General features: G+C 45.7%; 1 protein-coding gene across 4 annotated transcripts in view; it reads left to right on the forward strand.

Moving 5' to 3' along the window:
- INO80 (INO80 complex ATPase subunit) overlaps positions 1–13,603 on the forward strand; it is a 130,661-nt gene extending 117,058 nt beyond the window's left edge. For 2 of the 4 annotated variants that reach the window (XM_032251270.1, XM_032251269.1), the window contains 7 exons: positions 3,662–3,820; positions 4,461–4,563; positions 6,462–6,550; positions 7,498–7,653; positions 7,929–8,088; positions 8,764–8,979; positions 12,039–13,603. In XM_032251270.1, coding sequence (XP_032107161.1) covers positions 3,662–3,820; positions 4,461–4,563; positions 6,462–6,550; positions 7,498–7,653; positions 7,929–8,088; positions 8,764–8,979; positions 12,039–12,253 — 1,098 coding nt within the window. In that variant the 3' untranslated portion in view covers positions 12,254–13,603. The remainder of the gene's footprint in view (positions 1–3,661; positions 3,821–4,460; positions 4,564–6,461; positions 6,551–7,497; positions 7,654–7,928; positions 8,089–8,763; positions 8,980–12,038) is intronic. The other 2 variants (XM_032251268.1, XM_032251271.1) reach the window with 2 other exon arrangements.
- Positions 13,604–17,800: the final 4,197 nt, after the last annotated feature.

Below are 17,800 nucleotides of genomic sequence, written 5' to 3' on the forward strand. Positions count from 1 at the left end.
TGTGATTGCGTTGCTGCACTTCAACATGGGCAACACAGTGAGACCCTGTCTCAAAAAACAGAGAAGGGCTCAAATAATACTCTGAAATAATTTACATTTTAATTTTGGGGGATAGGCTTAAGGATTCACTTGTAAATTAGGAGTTCCTGGAATATTCTTTAGAAAACTGAGATAGCGGCTGGGCTTGGTGGTTTATGCCTGTAATCCCAGCACTTTGGGAGGCCAAGGCCGGCAGATTACCTGAGGTCAGGAGTTTGAGACCAGCCTGACCAACATGGAGAAACCCGGTCTCTAGTAAAAATACGAAATTAGCTAGGCATGGTGGCGCATGCCAATAATCCCAGCTGCTCGGGAGGCTGAGGCAGGAGAATCTCTTGAACCTGAGAGGCAGAGTTTACAGTGAGTCGAGATCACGCCATTGCACTCCAGCCTGGGCAACAAGAGTAAAACTCCGTCTCAAAAAGAAAAAGAAAAATGAGACAGCAACATCGAAATGAATTCCAAGAATATACTGTGTGTGTGTGTTGCTGGAGAAACAATAGGGTTAGCTGCTTGTCTGGCAATTTTTTTTTTTTTTTACTCTGAGATTTATTTAGATTTGGGATTTCCCCAGAACCATTTATGGACAAGGAAGAGATTAATCAACTTAAAAACATGAGGAAAAAACCTACTGTGTTGTGATTGAGAATGCATACATAAAAATGTATTTATAAATAGTGGGACTCTACCTGGCCTACTTTGTTAGTAAAAACATGGTTTTAGCAAATGATATATGGCAGGTGCCTCTTACTGTGTCATTGTTTGTATATTCTTCCTGAAGTAGGATTATCTGTGCATTTGACTCCATTTAGTAAGGGAGTTATAAACTGCACTTTCTGTGTTCCGGTGCCAGTCCTGTTTTAAATGCTTATGTGTAGTGAGAATGAAGAGCTTTTGTCCCTTTGCAGAGATTCAAGAAGTCCTGTCTCACAGGACAGCTTTTAGCCTTCCAAAGGGACTGAACCTCCACTCATTCTCTTGGGAGAACCAAGTGTTTGTCCAACTTTTCCCAGTTGTTTATCTAAAAACGTTGCTGTTTGAAATCTCACTTTCTTATCCCCTGAAACTCCTTCTCGTTGACTTGTACAGCCAGGCCCCTCTACTGCATGACAACTCTCAGCTCTCTTCCCCTGTGCCTGCCCAGCTTGGTGTGTACAGCTTGAGGAAGGCATTGGCTATTATTTCCCCTTAGTCATTGCTGGGCCACGCTTTGTGGATTGACTTGCCTTAATCATTCCTAGTTAAGTCAGTTGTTCTAGCCCTTTAATTGTTACTTGTTTTTCTCTAGAATGTCTCACTGAGCTCCAAAAACCCCACTGCCAAATATAGCCATCATCTCTCTCCCACTGCAGTACATTGTCTCCCTCACCACTCCCTCCAGTTCACATCATGGTTGATACAATGTTGGCTTGATTGTTAGATTAGATGGTAACCATACATCTGTCTTGGTTTTTAAGTGTCTCACTCTTTTTCTTAACCTATTAGTTTATACGTATTTCATATTTTCCCCTGAATAAGTATTTTTCTAAACAGTCCTATTTTATTTTCTTTTCCTCCCAAATTCCCCACCTCTTTGAATCCATTTGAAGGATAAATATCTTCTGTATTTATGGATTTTTGAAGTTAGATTATAAACGCATCTCCTTAGGCTTTAATTATTGTTTATGAGCTCAAAAGAGAATGAGGTTTGGTTGCCACTGGGCTTCTAGGAAAAAATGTGATTATTAAGACAGTACTTCTGAAACAGTTCATGATGTGACTCTCCCTCCACCCAGCCCTAACGCGCACATTTCCACATTATGAATTCATGCTGAACCACAGCCACAAGCTTAGACAGCTCAAGATACTGTGTTGGGTGTGACATCAGCTCTCAATTTCCACATGTGTAGTGACTTTAAATACAGTGAATATCATGGGACAACATGTACCAGAAAAAAAGGTGAAAAAAGTACACTGGGCAAGTAATGTTATCCTCTAGTCCAACTGAAGGACGTTTTTGTTAGGTCTGTTCCCTCTGAAAGTTCAAGCTAGGTCTTCTGGAATTTTGCATGTCCTCTTTGAAACTTCAGAATGTCCTTTGGTCAGGTTTGTTAAGTTCCTTTACTGGTGACAAGCATCGTACACTTCTAAATCTTAGGTTTGCAGGTCACTGGATTAACAATAAGGTTTCACAGTTACTTTTTCTTTGGCCAGCAGTTTGCATTGTTCTTCCCAAGGATTCTAACCTGTGCTAAAAATGGAGGGAAACCATTTTTTGCCCGGCGCACTGACTCACACCTGAAATTCCAATACTTTGGGAGGCTGAGGTGGGAGGATTGCTTGAGCCCTGAGTTTGGGGCTGCAGTGAGCCAAGATCATGCCACTGTACTCCAGCCTGGGTGACAGAGCAAGACCCTTCCTCAACAAAGAAAAAGAGGGAGAGATAGAAACAGTTTCAAGAAGAGGACTCACTCTTTCAAATAGTACACATGGAATAATTGGACACCCATAGAAGTTAGTGATTGAGTGGGGACTTGAACTAAGGGTTCAAGCGATTCTCCTGCCTTATTAGCCTCCTGAGTAGCTGGGATCACAGGCGCCTGTCACCACACCAGCCTATTTTATTTTATTTTATTTATTTATTTTTCTTTCTTTGCTTTTTTTTTTTTTTTTAAGACAGAGGCTCACTCTGTCATCCAGGCCGGACTGGAGTGCAGTGGTGCAATGTCGGCTCGCTGCAACCTCTGCCTCCTGGGTTCAAGCGATTCTCCTGCCTTAGCCTCCCAGGTAGTTGGGATTACAGGCACACACCACCATGCCCAGCTAATTTTTGTGTTTTTAGTAGAGATGGGGTTTCACCGTGTTAGCCAGGCTAGTCTCAAACTCCTGACCTCAGTCCACCCACCTCAGCCTCCCAAAGTGATGGGATTACAGGCGTGAGCCACTGCACCTGACCTGTTTGTTTTTTGTTTTGTTTTGGAGACAGGATATCAGTCTGTCATCCAGGCAGGAGTGCAGTGGTGCAATCTCAGCTCACTGCAACCTCTGCCTCCCAGGCTCAAATGATCCTCCCACCTCAGCCTTGTGAATAGTTGGGAGCAGTGGTGCTAACTTAGGCAATGGGATCTTGGATAAATTGTCCAGCTCCTTTGTGCCTCATTCTCCTGAACTACAAAATATGGGAGTCTTTTTTATTTTATTTTTTACTCCCCCCCTCCGCAGTCAAAATATGGGAGTCTTAAGAGTATTTAAATCATGATGATTATGGAATTTTTTTTTCTCTGCACAAATAACAGTGATAATTCTCAGATTTAAATGGGTTAATGCACTTAAAACAATGCACTAAGTGTTAACCATTAATGTTATTAATGTACTAAACACTATATTTTAATTAATATTATTACTACTCTCTCTTTTTAAGTGAAAACTAGGGGGAAAAAAAACAGGAACATATATCTTTTGCTCAAGGCATGTGAAGGAATGGTTTTGTATCTTCTAAGAAATTGTATCTTAGCTCAGTATCATAGAAGAGAATCAGACCTACTGACAACCAAACTATTGCAAACAGATAATTGGTTGGCTTTCTCTCAGAATTCCTGGTCCTTCCCCAAGAGTGCTTCAGTTTTTGCTATGTTCTGTGCAGGTGATTTTCTATGATAGTGACTGGAACCCCACTGTGGATCAGCAGGCCATGGACAGGGCCCATCGCTTGGGACAGACAAAGCAGGTTACCGTATACCGACTCATCTGTAAAGGCACCATTGAAGAACGCATTCTGCAAAGAGCCAAGGAGAAGAGTGAGGTAAGCACAAGGGATTCCTACACTAGGGGAGCAAACAAAATCCAACCACATTGACTGGATTGAGACTATTTAAAACTCTCTTGCCTTTTCATTGATCATGATGAAACTACAATTTCTTCTGAATAGAAAATAAAATCAGGTCCTATGCAATAGCAGTCTGTGCCTGGCAGTGCCTCATTCTCTTTCCCCTAGAATGGTTTCCATAGCTTAGATCCAGCTGTTGTTCATGTGGAGACTGACACCAGTAATAGCCTTTTGCGTTCAGAGGAAGAAGAATTGACATTTTTGAGTTCTTATCCTAGTACTCTCAGTTTATCTGCCTCTGAAATTGTATGCCAAATATGTTAGTTTCCAAAGAAATGATTATTTTTTGTTTTTTTTTTCCATCCTGATTCAGTATTATTGGATTTCCCAGTTATTAGTTAGCAGTTCCAAGCAAAGAAGTTATCATTTCTATTCTGTCAGACAAATAATCTGGATGAGCCAATGAGATGAACTGAAATGAAAAGGGGAAAAGAAGAAATAGGAAACCAGAGGCCTCACCTGAGGAGTGGGTTGAGAACGATGTGTATTTCTCTCTGGATATTTGCCATAAGGGAATGGATGCCTGGAGGTGACATTTTGATCTGCTTTGGTATAGATTCAGCGGATGGTGATTTCAGGTGGGAACTTCAAACCAGATACCTTGAAACCCAAAGAAGTGGTTAGTCTTCTTCTAGACGACGAAGAGTTGGAAAAAAAATGTGCGTACTCTAAACCTCTGTACACTTCCCTCATGTATCTGAGAATGGAAGAAGTACTTGGCTGTGTGCCAAGGGTAGGCAAAGCCAAAGGCTGTATTTAGGGAAACATTTTCATACTCACATTTTAGATGAAAATCCAAACAAGAATGTGTTGTGGGCCAGGCAAGGCGGGTAGATCACCTCAGGTCGGGAGTTCAAGACCAGCCTGGCCAACGTGAAACCCCATCTCTACTAAAAATACAAAAAATTAGCTGGATGTGGTAACAGGCGCCTGTAATCCCAGCTACTCAGGAAGCTGAGGCAGGAGAATTGCTCAAACCCAAGAGGCGGAGGTTACAGTGAGCCGAGACCATGCCATTGCACTCCAGCCTGGGCAACAAAAGCGAAACTCCATTTCAAAAAAAAAAAAGATACAGCTGGGCACGGTAGCTCACACCTGTAATCCCAGCACTCTGGGAGGCTGACGCAGGTGGATCACCTGAGATCAGGAGCTTGAGACCAGCCTGGCCAACAGTGAAACCCTGTCTCTACCAAAAATACAAAAAATTAGCTGGGTGTGGTGGCAGGCACCTGTAATCCCAGCTGCTAGGGAGACTGAGGCAGGAGAATTGCTTGAACCTGGGAGGCAGAGGTTGCAGTGACCTGAGATCGTGACATTGCATTCCAGCCTGGAAACGAGCAAAACTTTGTCTCAAAAAAAAAAAAAAAGAGGCCAGGCTCTGTGGCCCACGCCTATAATCCAGCACTTTGGGATGCTGATGTGGGCGGATCACAAGGTCAGGAGTTTGAGACTAGCCTGGCCAACATAGCAAAACCCTCTCTCTACTAAAAATACAAACATTAACTGGGCCTGTTGGCATAATCCCAGCTACTCAGAAGGCTGAGGCAGGCAAATCACTTGAACCCGGAAGGTAGAGGTTGCAGCGAGCTGAGACTGTGCCGTTGCACTGCAGCCTGGGCAACAAGAGCAAGACTCTGTCTCAAAAAAAAAATGTGTTGTGGAGGAGAAGGGAAAATTTGTGTGTACTTTAAAGGAAAGCATGGCTTCAAATAAATTTGTAGCCTGCACAGGGACGGTACCTGACTCCTTAGCAATAATGAATTTGCTCTTTTGCACAGAAAAATATTTTTATGGAACAATTTGGAGAAACACGCAGCTATAACCATACAACCCTTCTCCCATGTGTTTTCTGGCTTTTGAGAGCATTGGATTTCAGATTCACCCTGTGAGCCTTTGAGGCCTTCCATAGCAGTACAGCAGAAAATAAGTTCACATTTGCCAGCACCTTCTAAAACCTTTCAGAACTTTAAAGCCACACCCAATCTCTGCAAAGCAGAGGTATTAAAAGACTGAAATGAAAACAGGGAAAAGGATAATATGAGGAAAGGCCCATAATAATTTTTTTTTTTTTTTTTTTTTTTGAGACGGTTTCACTCTATTGCCCAGGCTGGACTGCAGTGGCGCAGTCTCAGCTCACTGCAACCTCTGCTTCCCGGGCTCAGGCAATCCTCCTGACTCGGCCTCCGGAGTAACTGGGACCACAGGTGTGTTCTACCGTACCTGGCTAATTTTTGTATTTTTATAGAGATGGGTTTGCACATGTTGGCCAGACTGGCCTCAAACTCCTGGGCTTGAGCAGTCAGCCTGCCTCGGCCTCCCAGAGTGCTAGGATTGTAGGTATGAGTCACCACACCTAGCCAGCCCATAATAATTAAATAGAGTTGTGGTTTAAACCCAAAGTTGAGAATCCAAGTTAGAAAACCACTGGTTATCTGCCTTAAACAGATAGAAGTGATACCTTGGAAAATAAGCATCAGGGATACGGCCACCTTAATTAAGAGTGAGGATTATGATTACCACAGGCACTTCATCAAGTCTTAATTTATTTTCTTGATAGTGAGGCTACGGCAGGAAGAGAAACGGCAACAGGAGGAAACCAACCGAGTGAAAGAGCGCAAGCGGAAGCGGGAAAAGTATGCGGAGAAGGTATCTCCAGCCTGGAATGGTGGATAGGGGTCAGTGGGGCCTGGGGTGCTTACCAAAAAGGCTTTAGGGTACATGGCTTCTCATCTTGGTTGCTGGTTGCTATCCAGCTCCAGCTGTGCATGATTAGCTACATCTCTGGGCTGACTCATGCAGCCTTGGTAGATCTGTACTCCCCACACAAACTCACCCTTTCAGTGGTCACAGTTTAATTATGGAAACCATTTGTCAGGGCTGATACAAAGTATGTAAGGCTAAAATGTGGCTAAGATGGCCATTACTTACTTATATTATTAGACTCCATAGAATCTTAGAAAGGGCCTAAGAGGCCCTGAAATCCAAAACCTACCATAATTCTGCTAGTGTACCACTCAGTGTCATCTACCACTAAAAAAATAAGCCCCCGGCTTATTTCTAAATGTTCATCTCTTTTTCTCCAGTTCACACCAAGGATTTGAACTGTCTTTAAAAATTGCCCTGAAAAGAAAAACAGATACACAGAAAATATATTGAAAGCATTGGCCCTCTCTTTTGTAAGACCGCGTTCACTCAGCCCCAATAAGTGCTGGATGTGCCAGCAGCTGGTGTGGCCCTGGTTCAGTGTGCCCCAACTTTAAACTCTATTATTGTGGCAAATATTCATAAGCTTTTTTTTTTTGAGCCGGAGCTTTACTGGTCTACAATTTCTGGGCTCAAGGAATCCTCCCACCTCAACCTCCTAAGTAGTTGAAATTATAGGCATGTCCCACCGTGCTTGACTAAAATATACATAAACTCCTGTTAAGCCATCCCTCCTTCCTTATGTGGTTTTTCTTCCCTAAAAATATTTTAATTGACTAGTTTACAAACTAAAGAATAAAAGTTCTGTTATCCTTTTCTCCCAAATCCCGCTTTTCTTTTGGGGTGCATCCTTACACGTTTTCCTTATTTCTTTACTTGTGTGTTCCCAGAAGAAAAAGGAAGATGAATTGGATGGGAAAAGGAGAAAAGAGGGTGTGAACCTTGTGATCCCATTTGTTCCCTCGGCTGATAACTCCAACCTCTCTGCTGACGGAGATGATTCTTTTATTAGTGTGGACTCAGCCATGCCAAGCCCTTTCAGTGAGGTGAGGCTCCTTTTAGATGCCTGCATCAAAGCGGCGGGGACTGTCCAGACTGTATAGCAGGGACACACTGCTGGGCAATCTTTGCTTCTCCCGGGGTTCTCCAGCCTTGTTGAAGTAGGTTGCACGTGAGGTCTGTAAGGAGACAAGCAGATAAGGACAAGTTGGTTTCTTAGAAGCCAAAGCAACCTCAACTGTGAAGTGTGTTCTTACCTGAGTGCGAAGCCATGGGCAGTGAGCACAGAGAGTAGTAATGATCTTAACCCTTCCTCTTCTAGATCTCCATCAGCAGTGAGCTACATACTGGCTCCATTCCCCTGGATGAGAGTAGCAGTGATATGCTGGTCATCGTGGATGACCCAGCCTCCTCAGCCCCTCAATCTCGAGCTACCAACTCTCCTGCATCCATAACAGGCTCCGTCTCCGACACCGTGAATGGTAATTGCTGCCATATTGTACAGCTTGGGCCTGGTCCATTGCCCAGCACTGGTTTGGTTGTGGGTATCTGATTCCTAATGGTATTTTTATTCTTCGAATAGCTTTGTCAAATGAAATGAAGAGACGAAAGATTTAGGGAAAGCAAAATAAGAACTTTATGAAGATTTAAAACTTGTTTGTTTTCTAGTCATCCCTGTCTTTCAAATTCACCATTACTTTTGCTAATTTTTCATTAAAGTTAGCTTTTCTGGGCCTTTCCTCACTTTGTTGTGTGGGGCCCAGTATTGCTGCCATTCCCTGGGGAGTTCTGGCTTTAAAACTCAAGGGTAAAATGTGACTCTCCAAGGCAAGAGCACATTAGAGTGTGCAGATGAGTCCCAGGTAGCAAGTCCCTGAGGGTTCCCTTTGTAATGGATGAGTTTAAAGAAAAAACTCAGGAGTTAATGAAACTACTCTTTAGAATGAAAAACAGCTTGAGGAGTTAGGATGTTTTCATTGTTTAGAATTTCTTAGTACTCTGTGTGACTCAGTGGTCTAGCCATTATTAAGTGGAAACATAGACCTCAGGTCCTAAAACAAACACCCTAAGAACCCTCTTTCCCTTTCAGGAGAAGATTATGTTAACATTGTGGAGAGATTAATTTTTTTTTCCTTTTGACCCATTTGTTCCCACAGGAATCTCCATTCAGGAAATGCCAGCTGCAGGACGTGGTCACTCAGCCCGAAGCCGAGGCCGCCCTAAAGGTTCAGGAAGCACAGCCAAAGGAGCAGGGAAGGGCCGGAGCCGAAAGTCCACAGCAGGCAGTGCTGCTGCAATGGCAGGAGCCAAAGCTGGGGCTGCAGCAGCCTCTGCTGCTGCCTACGCTGCATACGGGTACAACGTGTCTAAAGGTACAGAAAGCCCAGGTTGGCCACAGGCTCTGTTCTGGTCAGGGACAGTCTAGAAATTCTGTCAGGTAGAACATGTAGAAAACCCCTAGGCTGGAAGCCTTTTTTTTTTTTTTTTTTTTTTTTTGGGAGACAGAGTTTTGCTCTTGTTGCCCAGGCTGGAGTGCAATGGTGCAATATTGGCTCACTGCAACCTCTGCCTCCCAGGTTCATGTGATTCTCCTGCCTCAGCCTCCCAAGTAGCTGGGATTACAGGCGCCCGCCACCACGCCTGGCTAAATTTTTGTATTTTTAGTGGAGACAGGATTTCACCATGTTGGCCAAGCTAGTAGCAAACTCCTGACCTCAGGTGATTCGCCCACCTCAGCCTCCCAAACTGCTGGGATTACAGACCTGAGCTACCGTGCCTGGCAGGAGCCTTCATTCTAGAGCCCACATTGGGGCTCTGCTTCTTTGTGGTGAGCAGACTTGACTCACCCCTTGCCCTCCTGACGATGCAGGGCTGCCTTTGGATTAGAACTAGCTCTGAGGAGAGAACTGAATTGTGAACTATACTACTTTAAACATTCTGAATGTTTCTTGCTTTGGAGAAGTGATTTGTTTTCTTCCTAGGCTTTTTTTTTCTGAGAGCCACATTTTGCTAATCCAAACTAACATAGTTATATAATCCTAGCACTTTGGGAGGCTGAGGTGGGCAGATCACTTGAGGCCAGTAGTTTGAGACCAGCCTGGCCAACATGGTGAAACCCCATCTCTACCAAAAAAACACAAAAAATTAGTTGGGCATGGCAGCATGAGTCTGTAGTCGTAGCTACGCGGGAGGCTGAGGCATGAGAATTGACTGAACCCAGAAGGTGGAGGTTGTAGTGAACCAAGATCACACCACTGCACTCCAGCCTGGGAGACAGAGTGAGACTCTGTCTCAAAAAATAAAAAAATTTTAAAAAAGAAGTATTCCACATGGACCTTGCTTCTGAGTGTATAATAGAAATGAGAAGGGGAAGCCGTGCATACAGTGTGCTTAACAGCAATATACAGCAATATACAGGTGAATGAGAAGAGAAGAAAGCAGTCACTGTGATTGTAGGTCAATAGGACAGGGAACCGTGGACCTGCTGATAAGTTGCCTGTCTGTATTCAAAAAGGAGGAGAAGAATGAGGAAGGATTTGGACTGGTGACAGAGAGCTGACAATGGCCAAGGCATATTGGGGGTCACTGAGCAGGCTAGTCGGGTTCCGCTGAAGAGGAGCATTGGAAGTCAGGTTGAAAACACATGGTGAAGCCTGCTGGGCAGGAGCTTAGCAGGTGTGTGACAAGGGTCTGCAGACAGTTTGACAAAGAAAATGGCTGTTGTGGCCGTGATATGTGAAGGGTGATTGTACTATAGAGTACAGGACACAGCCACTTACAGACCTTTTTTCCCGTTTAAATACACAGGCTTAGCTTCAGCTCATAGGATTGTTGCAGCAAGTAAAGGCATACTTGTATAGAAAGTGCTTGGAGTGTAGTAAGTGCTCAGTAATTGTTAGTTTACTTGCCTTTTCTCCTACTGCAGGAATCTCAGCTTTCGTTTATTGGTTCTTCCAGGAAATATGAAGTATGATAGCCTCGCACGGTGTTTTTAACCCTTTGCAAACTTACCACATCCTTGGAAAACAGCAGTCATGCCAGTAGTCAAGGCTGCCACGGCAGGGTCTCACCCATGGCTAGGACATTGCGTATACTCAACCAGGTTTCTCTTCAAACCTGCACTGAGCAGAGGGCAAGAGGGGTGAGGGGGACAGGGCGGGTAGAGCAACACAGGAAAAATCAGCAGTGCTTGGCAACTGGAAATGGAAATCAAGGAGAAGGAGTAGTTCAGAGAGTATCTACAGTTCCATTGTGGATGAGGAGAGAGACATGTCTGCCCACCAAGCACTTAAAATTCTTTTTTAAGAAAGTAAAACCGGTACATATGAAATAATTAAAGAATCATATTAGACAATGTGTTATCATATGTAAGTGGATTTGGCTCATATAAACATTTTTGTGTGTGTGCGGTTGAGGCTTTACTTGAATCAGGTGGGCCTAAGTCGGGCCATGCTGCAGGAGCAAGGCCTGTAAACCGGTCAATGCTGCTCTTTCACGTAGCACTGGACAGCTCAGGGCCGAGCTCCACAGGTGAGGGGCTAGGCAGTCCCCTCAAAGCAGACATAACCACTAACAGGAAGGAAGCTCAGGCTGGCTTTAGTGCAGGGAAGGGTATTGTTGGGAGGGGGGTGTTCATGAAGGAAAGTGGGTAGCTGAGGCTTTAAAGGGCCTGCATGGGACAGGGGCTTAGGGGACGTGAAGAAGGCCAATAAAGTCTCAGGGGTAAAGAAGGGAATCAAAAGGAGAAAGGAACGAGGAGACAGGTGCTGGGGTGCTCTCCACAACCTGGGCAGCAGGCTGAGTATGGGCTCCTCATTCCCATCTCCTCACCTTCAAGGAGGTTCACTTTTGTCCAGGGATTCATCACTGAAGAGGGATTTGAGCTGTATCCTTGGAGTGACACAGGGCTTGGAGAGCAGGGGGTGGCCATTGCCAGCATAAGAACTGCATGAGTATAGACACAAGATAGAGTGGGCAGCCTTGTACCCTCTGGCCCAACTTGTTGGAGAGTAGCAGGAGCACCAAATTGAGAAGGAAACATCTTATCACAAGTGATGTCCCAAGAAAGAAGAAAAGAAAAATCTGTTTGTGGCTAGTAAGTTATAGGTCTCATCCTGTAACCTTGGTGTCCCAGATCGTAAAATGTGTGCTCTATCTAGAGTGTCAAGATGAACATTTTACTCCTATGGATGAAGTAACATGGAGAGGGCTGGGTAGGTATCATTTTCTCTTAAAAATCCATCCCTCTTACTGAAAGGACAGTTGACAGGAAGAGCAAGCAAACAAGCCAAGAAGAAGTTAGCAAGGAGTGGCAGGGAGGAATTGGCCACCACTTCTCCTCCAGCTTAGACTCTGGTCCCCAAGACCACAGGCTCCAAGGAAGCTGACACGGCACTGGTGCTTATGTTCTTGTCTCTCGCCATCCCCACAGGAATCTCCACCAGCAGTCCTCTGCAGACGTCTCTTGTTCGGCCTGCTGGCCTTGCTGACTTTGGACCTTCAAGCGCCTCTTCTCCTTTGAGTTCCCCTTTGAGCAAAGGAAACAATGTTCCTGGGACTCCTAAAAACCTCCACATGACCAGCAGCCTAGCCCCAGACTCTCTGGTCCGGAAACAGGGCAAAGGCAACCCCTCTGGAGGACGGTAACCATCTGGGCCCTCCGACTTCCTTCAACCAAACCAGGACTAGAGTCCTGACCTGCCAGTGGTCTTTGGATGGCTTGTGCTGTGCAGCATCTTCCATTCCCAAGTCAGAAGTGGAAATGTCCAGCAAGGGAAGGACAGGCCGGTGGATGGTGTGAGCACTTTTATCACCTGTGTCTCATCAGGAGCATCTGGGGTGCCTATAGGAGGAAGGCACAGGGCAGGGATCAGCCCCACTGCATCTCAAGTGAACTGTATAGCCAAGTCTTAAACCTCTCACGGGGCAAGCCTGACATAGACCCCCTTTAGATGCTCAGGCACACTGTTTCCATCCCCATTCCACTCTTTGGCTGTAACACATCCCCTGCCAAGTCTGCGCAGGTGCTGTGAAGAGCCTTCCATGGTGGAGATTTCTCTTATGATTGTGATTTCTCGTAGGGCTAGTAAGGGAGGAAATTGTGTACCTGGTGTCCACAGTCTTCAGGCAGCTCCCCAGATCTCTGAACCCCATTTGCCAGAGTGTCATCACTGAAGAGAGCAGTGACTGCGAGAGGTGATGGAGGCTGCTAAGTGTGACAGAGGAAGTGTATCCACAGGCAGTTGTGTTCCCAGCATTTCCTCCCCTGTCCTGCATGGTTCACACCAAGAGAACCTTCAGATCCTACCAGCAACAGTAGCACCTTCCACCCAGGGGACTCCCAGAAGCCAGTAAAGAGACCAGGAGCCACCTCAATCAGCAGGACAGCCTCACTGCCCCACTCTTCCAGACTCCTTTGCTCATCCTGAATGCACAGTCTCCCCACCCATGCCCTTCAGCCCCCTGCTTGGCTGTATGCACTGTCTGTATTGCACTGAGAGAGGAAGGGACAGCAGGAGTGAGGCGGAGGGAGGGGGCAGGCTCAGTACAGGCCCTCCCAGCCCGGCCAGCCTGAGCTTGCTGCCCTTCAGCAGAGGCAGAAGGGCAGTGTTTGCATGGGAGATGTTTCTGCCTGTCCCCACCTGATGTCCCTGGTGGAGCAGGCACTTCCAGGCAGGCCAGCCTCTAATTTGCACACCTGAAAATCGCGGAATTGAGTTTAGATAGATTGATTTTTAAAACTTTTTTTTGGAGTAGGGGGTATAGGGGAATCATTTAATTTAAATCATTAAGATTCCCCTGCTCAAACCCAGACTCCTGTGTACAGATGCTATTTAGAGGGAATCAGAAAAATGCCAAGCCTTTTTTCTCTTTGAATGTGCTGTCTATTTTTATAACTGAACTTGTACATATGTATAAAGAGAGACACATCTTCCTTTTACTAACTGGATAAAAAAAAAATCTTAAATAAAATGGAGTGAGATAATTTTATGTAAATTGAGGTGTCTGTGGTCTTTGCAGCTGCCTCTCCTTGGAGGCAAACTAGAGCCCTTGGTGGATGTGGCAGGATACAGGGAAAGCAGAACCCTACCCTATGATCAGAGAGGATAGGGGTTAGTGGGACAAGGAGTGGACTGTGGGTGTTTCCTCAGTAGCAGAATTGATTGAGTTTATGAATTTGCTTCTGGCATCAGAAAGGAGGCTTGACCAAGTGTCTGGCATGCAGCAGTCAAGGCCCTCGCCCCCAGGGGTGGGTTCTTTATGACTCAGGACCTACACCCCAGGACTTAGGTGTGGGCAGCTTGACCTGAGTGCCATCAAGCAGACGTACATAATGGTCATCTTAATAGTGACAGTGTGGCCGGGTGCTGTGGCTCATGCCTGTAATCCCAGCACTTTGGGAGGCCAAGGTGGGTGGATCACACGAGGTCAGGAGTTCGAGACCAGCCTGACCAACATGGAGAAACCCCATCTCTACTAAAAATACAAAATGAGCTGGGCATGGTGGCGCATGCCTGTAATCCCAGCTACTCGGGAGGCTGAGGCAGGAGAATCGCTTGAGCCCAGGAGGCAGAAGTTGAGGTGAGCCAAGATCACACCATTGCACTCCAGCCTGGGCAACAAGAGTAAAACTCCATCTCAAAAAAAAATAGTGACAGTGTTCTCTAAGCTGTACTCATAAAAATCATGAAAAAAAATGGCAAAGTATATTCCTAAGGATCCCAAAGACACCCAGGCTATGAAAACTTAGCTTGGTGATAGTTGGGAAAAGAGCACTAGTTCCCAGTCTGGCCTGGCAGCCATTGTTTGATTGGGCAAAACACTGATATGCTCTTGTATTACCTTTGAGCAGGGCTCGTGCTGTTCCCAAGTGTGCTGGCTGTGTGGCCTCCCTGTCCTTGCTCACCCTGCATGCTGTTGGTCAAGGTGGGCTGTCTCCTGGGCAGCTGATGCTCACCACAGTCAGAGGGATCAGCCTTCATTTTGTTTATATCAAGTAGCATTATTAGATACTCTTGGGTCTTATTTATCTTGCTGGTGAACTTGACCAAGACTTCACACAAAATAAACCAACATCAGAACCAAGCAGCTCTGCCTTTACATGCTATGTAAAGATTTTTCATCAGAAAAATATAATTTGAAAAAAAAAAAAAAAAGAAAAATATAATTTGAAACTTGAATGGTCCTTTAAGGCAGCGCTTCTCCAATATTATTGTGCATACAAATCACCTTGAGATCTTAAAATGCAGATTCTGTTTCAGAAGGTCTGGATTGAGGCTTGAGACTGCGTTTCTGACAAGATCCCAGGCGATGGCCATGCTGCTAGTCCTTGGACTACACCTGGAATGGCAAGGCCCTAGGGTGCCTTCCCGCCCTGCCAAGCAGAAAAATAGGTGCTTTATCTGCCCCGACCCCAGCCAGGAAGTCCTGTGCACGAAATACTACTTTATTTTTGCTCTTACCAAACTCAATTTACCTGATGACAAAAAATGAAATTCTAGCATTTCTAGGAAAATTCAATCCCATATGTGTTTTCTTCATTTTTTTGTTTTTCATTTACAAATTGTTCATAATTTTCTTCACCATCCTGGGTAGCACCTCTGTTGGGCATGTTGGATATGAGAGAAGGCCTTGCATTTGCTACTGTCCCTCTCCTGTGTGGCCTCCACAAAGATGCAACATATCATTGAGATTCTGTGACCCCCTGGACTCAGTGCTTCCTGTGCAGTATGTCTTTTTACTGTGACCACCAGACTCCTGGGTCAGTCAGCTTTCTCAGCTAATTCCTGAGCCCCTCTCAGGGGGCATGGAGACCATTTGGCTACTCTCCCACACTTCCCTGAGACTACCAGAGAGTAACAAAACCCTGCAACTGGGGAAGCAGCTGTGTTTTATCGTAGGTACCCAATTCAGTCATTCACATGGTGCACATTCAGGCCACTTAGATGGTAAGGGTGTGGGTGGAGAAGGCAAGTTGTGTTCTAGAGAAAGCAGAGACCACTGGCTGTCGTGAAATTGTGTGTCCAAGAACTAAGGAGGGCCACTTCCTCATTGAGGGACCTTGAGGAAGCTGGGTGCCTCCCTTATCAGGCCTCTGGCCTCTTCCTGCAACCTCATTCCTTTCTTGCTTCAGGTGCTGGGACTTAGCTGGCTTCCCTTTCGTCTTCAAAACTGCCACACCACCCACTCTCTCACTCCAGTTTCCCCCCCACCAAGCCCCCCATGGCAAGCTGCTGGGGGATGGGCTCCTGGTTCTTCCTAGCTACTGCCAGAAATGAGCATCTTGCTTTTCTTTTTTTTTTAATTAGGGATTTTCTTGCTCATCAAAAGGAGGACACCAGGCAAAAACAATACTATACACGGAGAATTACAAAGCTTAAGAAATACTTCACAGTTCTCAGAGTCCCTGCCTACAGTTCCTGGCACCTTCGGTGAGAGAAGCAAGGATTGCTGAGGGACAGGCTTCCTGACTCTTACCTCCTTCCCAGAGAGCTGAGTTCTTCCTTCCAGAAAGGCAGATGGAATGTGCATCTGTGAGTGCCCACAAGGGCTCTGCCTCTTCTCTCCTGCCCCTTGAAATTTATTTGTTGTCAAAGCTGAAGAATGAATGTCTGGCCAAAGGACTGGGGAGGCCCCTCTGGGTCTGACTTGGACTAGGGATTGGGTTGCAACAGCCTCAGGGGAAGAAGGAAGGGAGCACAAGGATTCAAAGTTGCAGGAGGCAGGGAGTTTTCTAAGCTTGCCCAGCTGATGGCCCCCTAAAGCAGCTCTCTGGGAGAGAATGCCTGGCCTCAGCTCAGAATGTTCCACCCTCCTACCACCACCAGCACATCACCACAAACCCCACCCCCCAGCTGTTCCTGGCTCCCAGAGAAGAAGAAAGGACGTCCCCTCCCATTTCCCAGGTGAGACATCCCAGAAGACCCATGCAGCTCCATGCCATGCACCCTTGAAAAGATGGTGCCAGTTACCTGGGGATGTCTGAGCAGAGCGGTGGGGAGAGTTCAAGTCCAGTGGATTGTCATGCAGTTCAGTTTCAGCAGCCTTGGTTTGCCTTCAGCCCAGTGGAACTGGGAAGAGCAGCATAAACTCTTATCTAAATTTTTTCTGAATGCCTAAGTCTTTCAGAGGGCTGACATTTTAACCTGATATTTTAAGCATCAGAATTTGGCTTGGTTAGAACTCTCTTTAAAGGATACTATGTCACTGCATGATTAAACAGAACATACTGAACATACCTTAACCTTTCAAGGGCTTGGGATCATGTGGGCATCTGGTGCTCTCAGGCCTGCTGAGAGGTGACTGCTGTTTCCCCCATACTAAATCATGCCAATAGCTACACTGCCACAATTCTTTTTTTGTTGTTTTGTTTTGTGAGACAGAATTTTGCTCTGTCACCCAGGCTGGAGTGCAGCGATGCAATGACAGCTCACTGCAGCGTCGACCTCCCAGGTTCAAGTGATCCTACCTGCTCAGCCTCCCATAGTGCTGGGATTCCAGGCGGCAGCCACCACACCCAGCCACCCTTATCAGGGTGCCTCCCTTATCAGGCCTCTGGCCTCTTAAGTTTTGAATAGTTCTTAAGTTTTGAATGGTACCTGTGCCAGCTGCCTCAGCGTTTTTGTAATTTGAGGTAGCTCCTGCCCTTAAAAAAAAAAAAAATCATTGGGTGTGGTGGCTCATGCCTGTAATCCCACCACTTTGGGAGGCCAAGGCAGGCCAATCAGGAGGTCAGGAGATCAAGACCATCCTGGCCAACATGGTGAAACCCTGTCTCTACTAAAATACAAAAATTAGCTGGGTGTGGTGGTGCACACCTGTAGTCCCAGCTACTTGGGAGTCTGAGACCGGAGAATTGCTTTAACCTGGAGGGCGGAGGCTGCAGTGAGCCGAGATCATCCCTAGGCTGGTCATCCCTAGGGAGTAATTGTGAGGTCCACTACTTGGGTTATAAGACCCCTGACCAATTAAAATCATTGTTCATACTGGCTAGGGTAACTCAGGATGCTGTAACAGAGACCCCAAAAAGCAATGGTTCAAATAAGATATAAATTCTTATCTTTCACACATAAGAGTTTGAATTTGGATCTACTCTACATGATCATTGAACATCCCAGATCTTTCCATCTTGATTCTCTGCTATTTCCATGTTTTTATCCTCATCTGCATGGTGATTGCTGATTTAGAGACATG

This window comes from Sapajus apella, unplaced genomic scaffold (genome assembly GCF_009761245.1).
Source record: "Sapajus apella isolate SASKATOON/1434 unplaced genomic scaffold, GSC_monkey_1.0 scaffold74, whole genome shotgun sequence".
Lineage (NCBI taxonomy): Eukaryota > Metazoa > Chordata > Mammalia > Primates > Cebidae > Sapajus > Sapajus apella.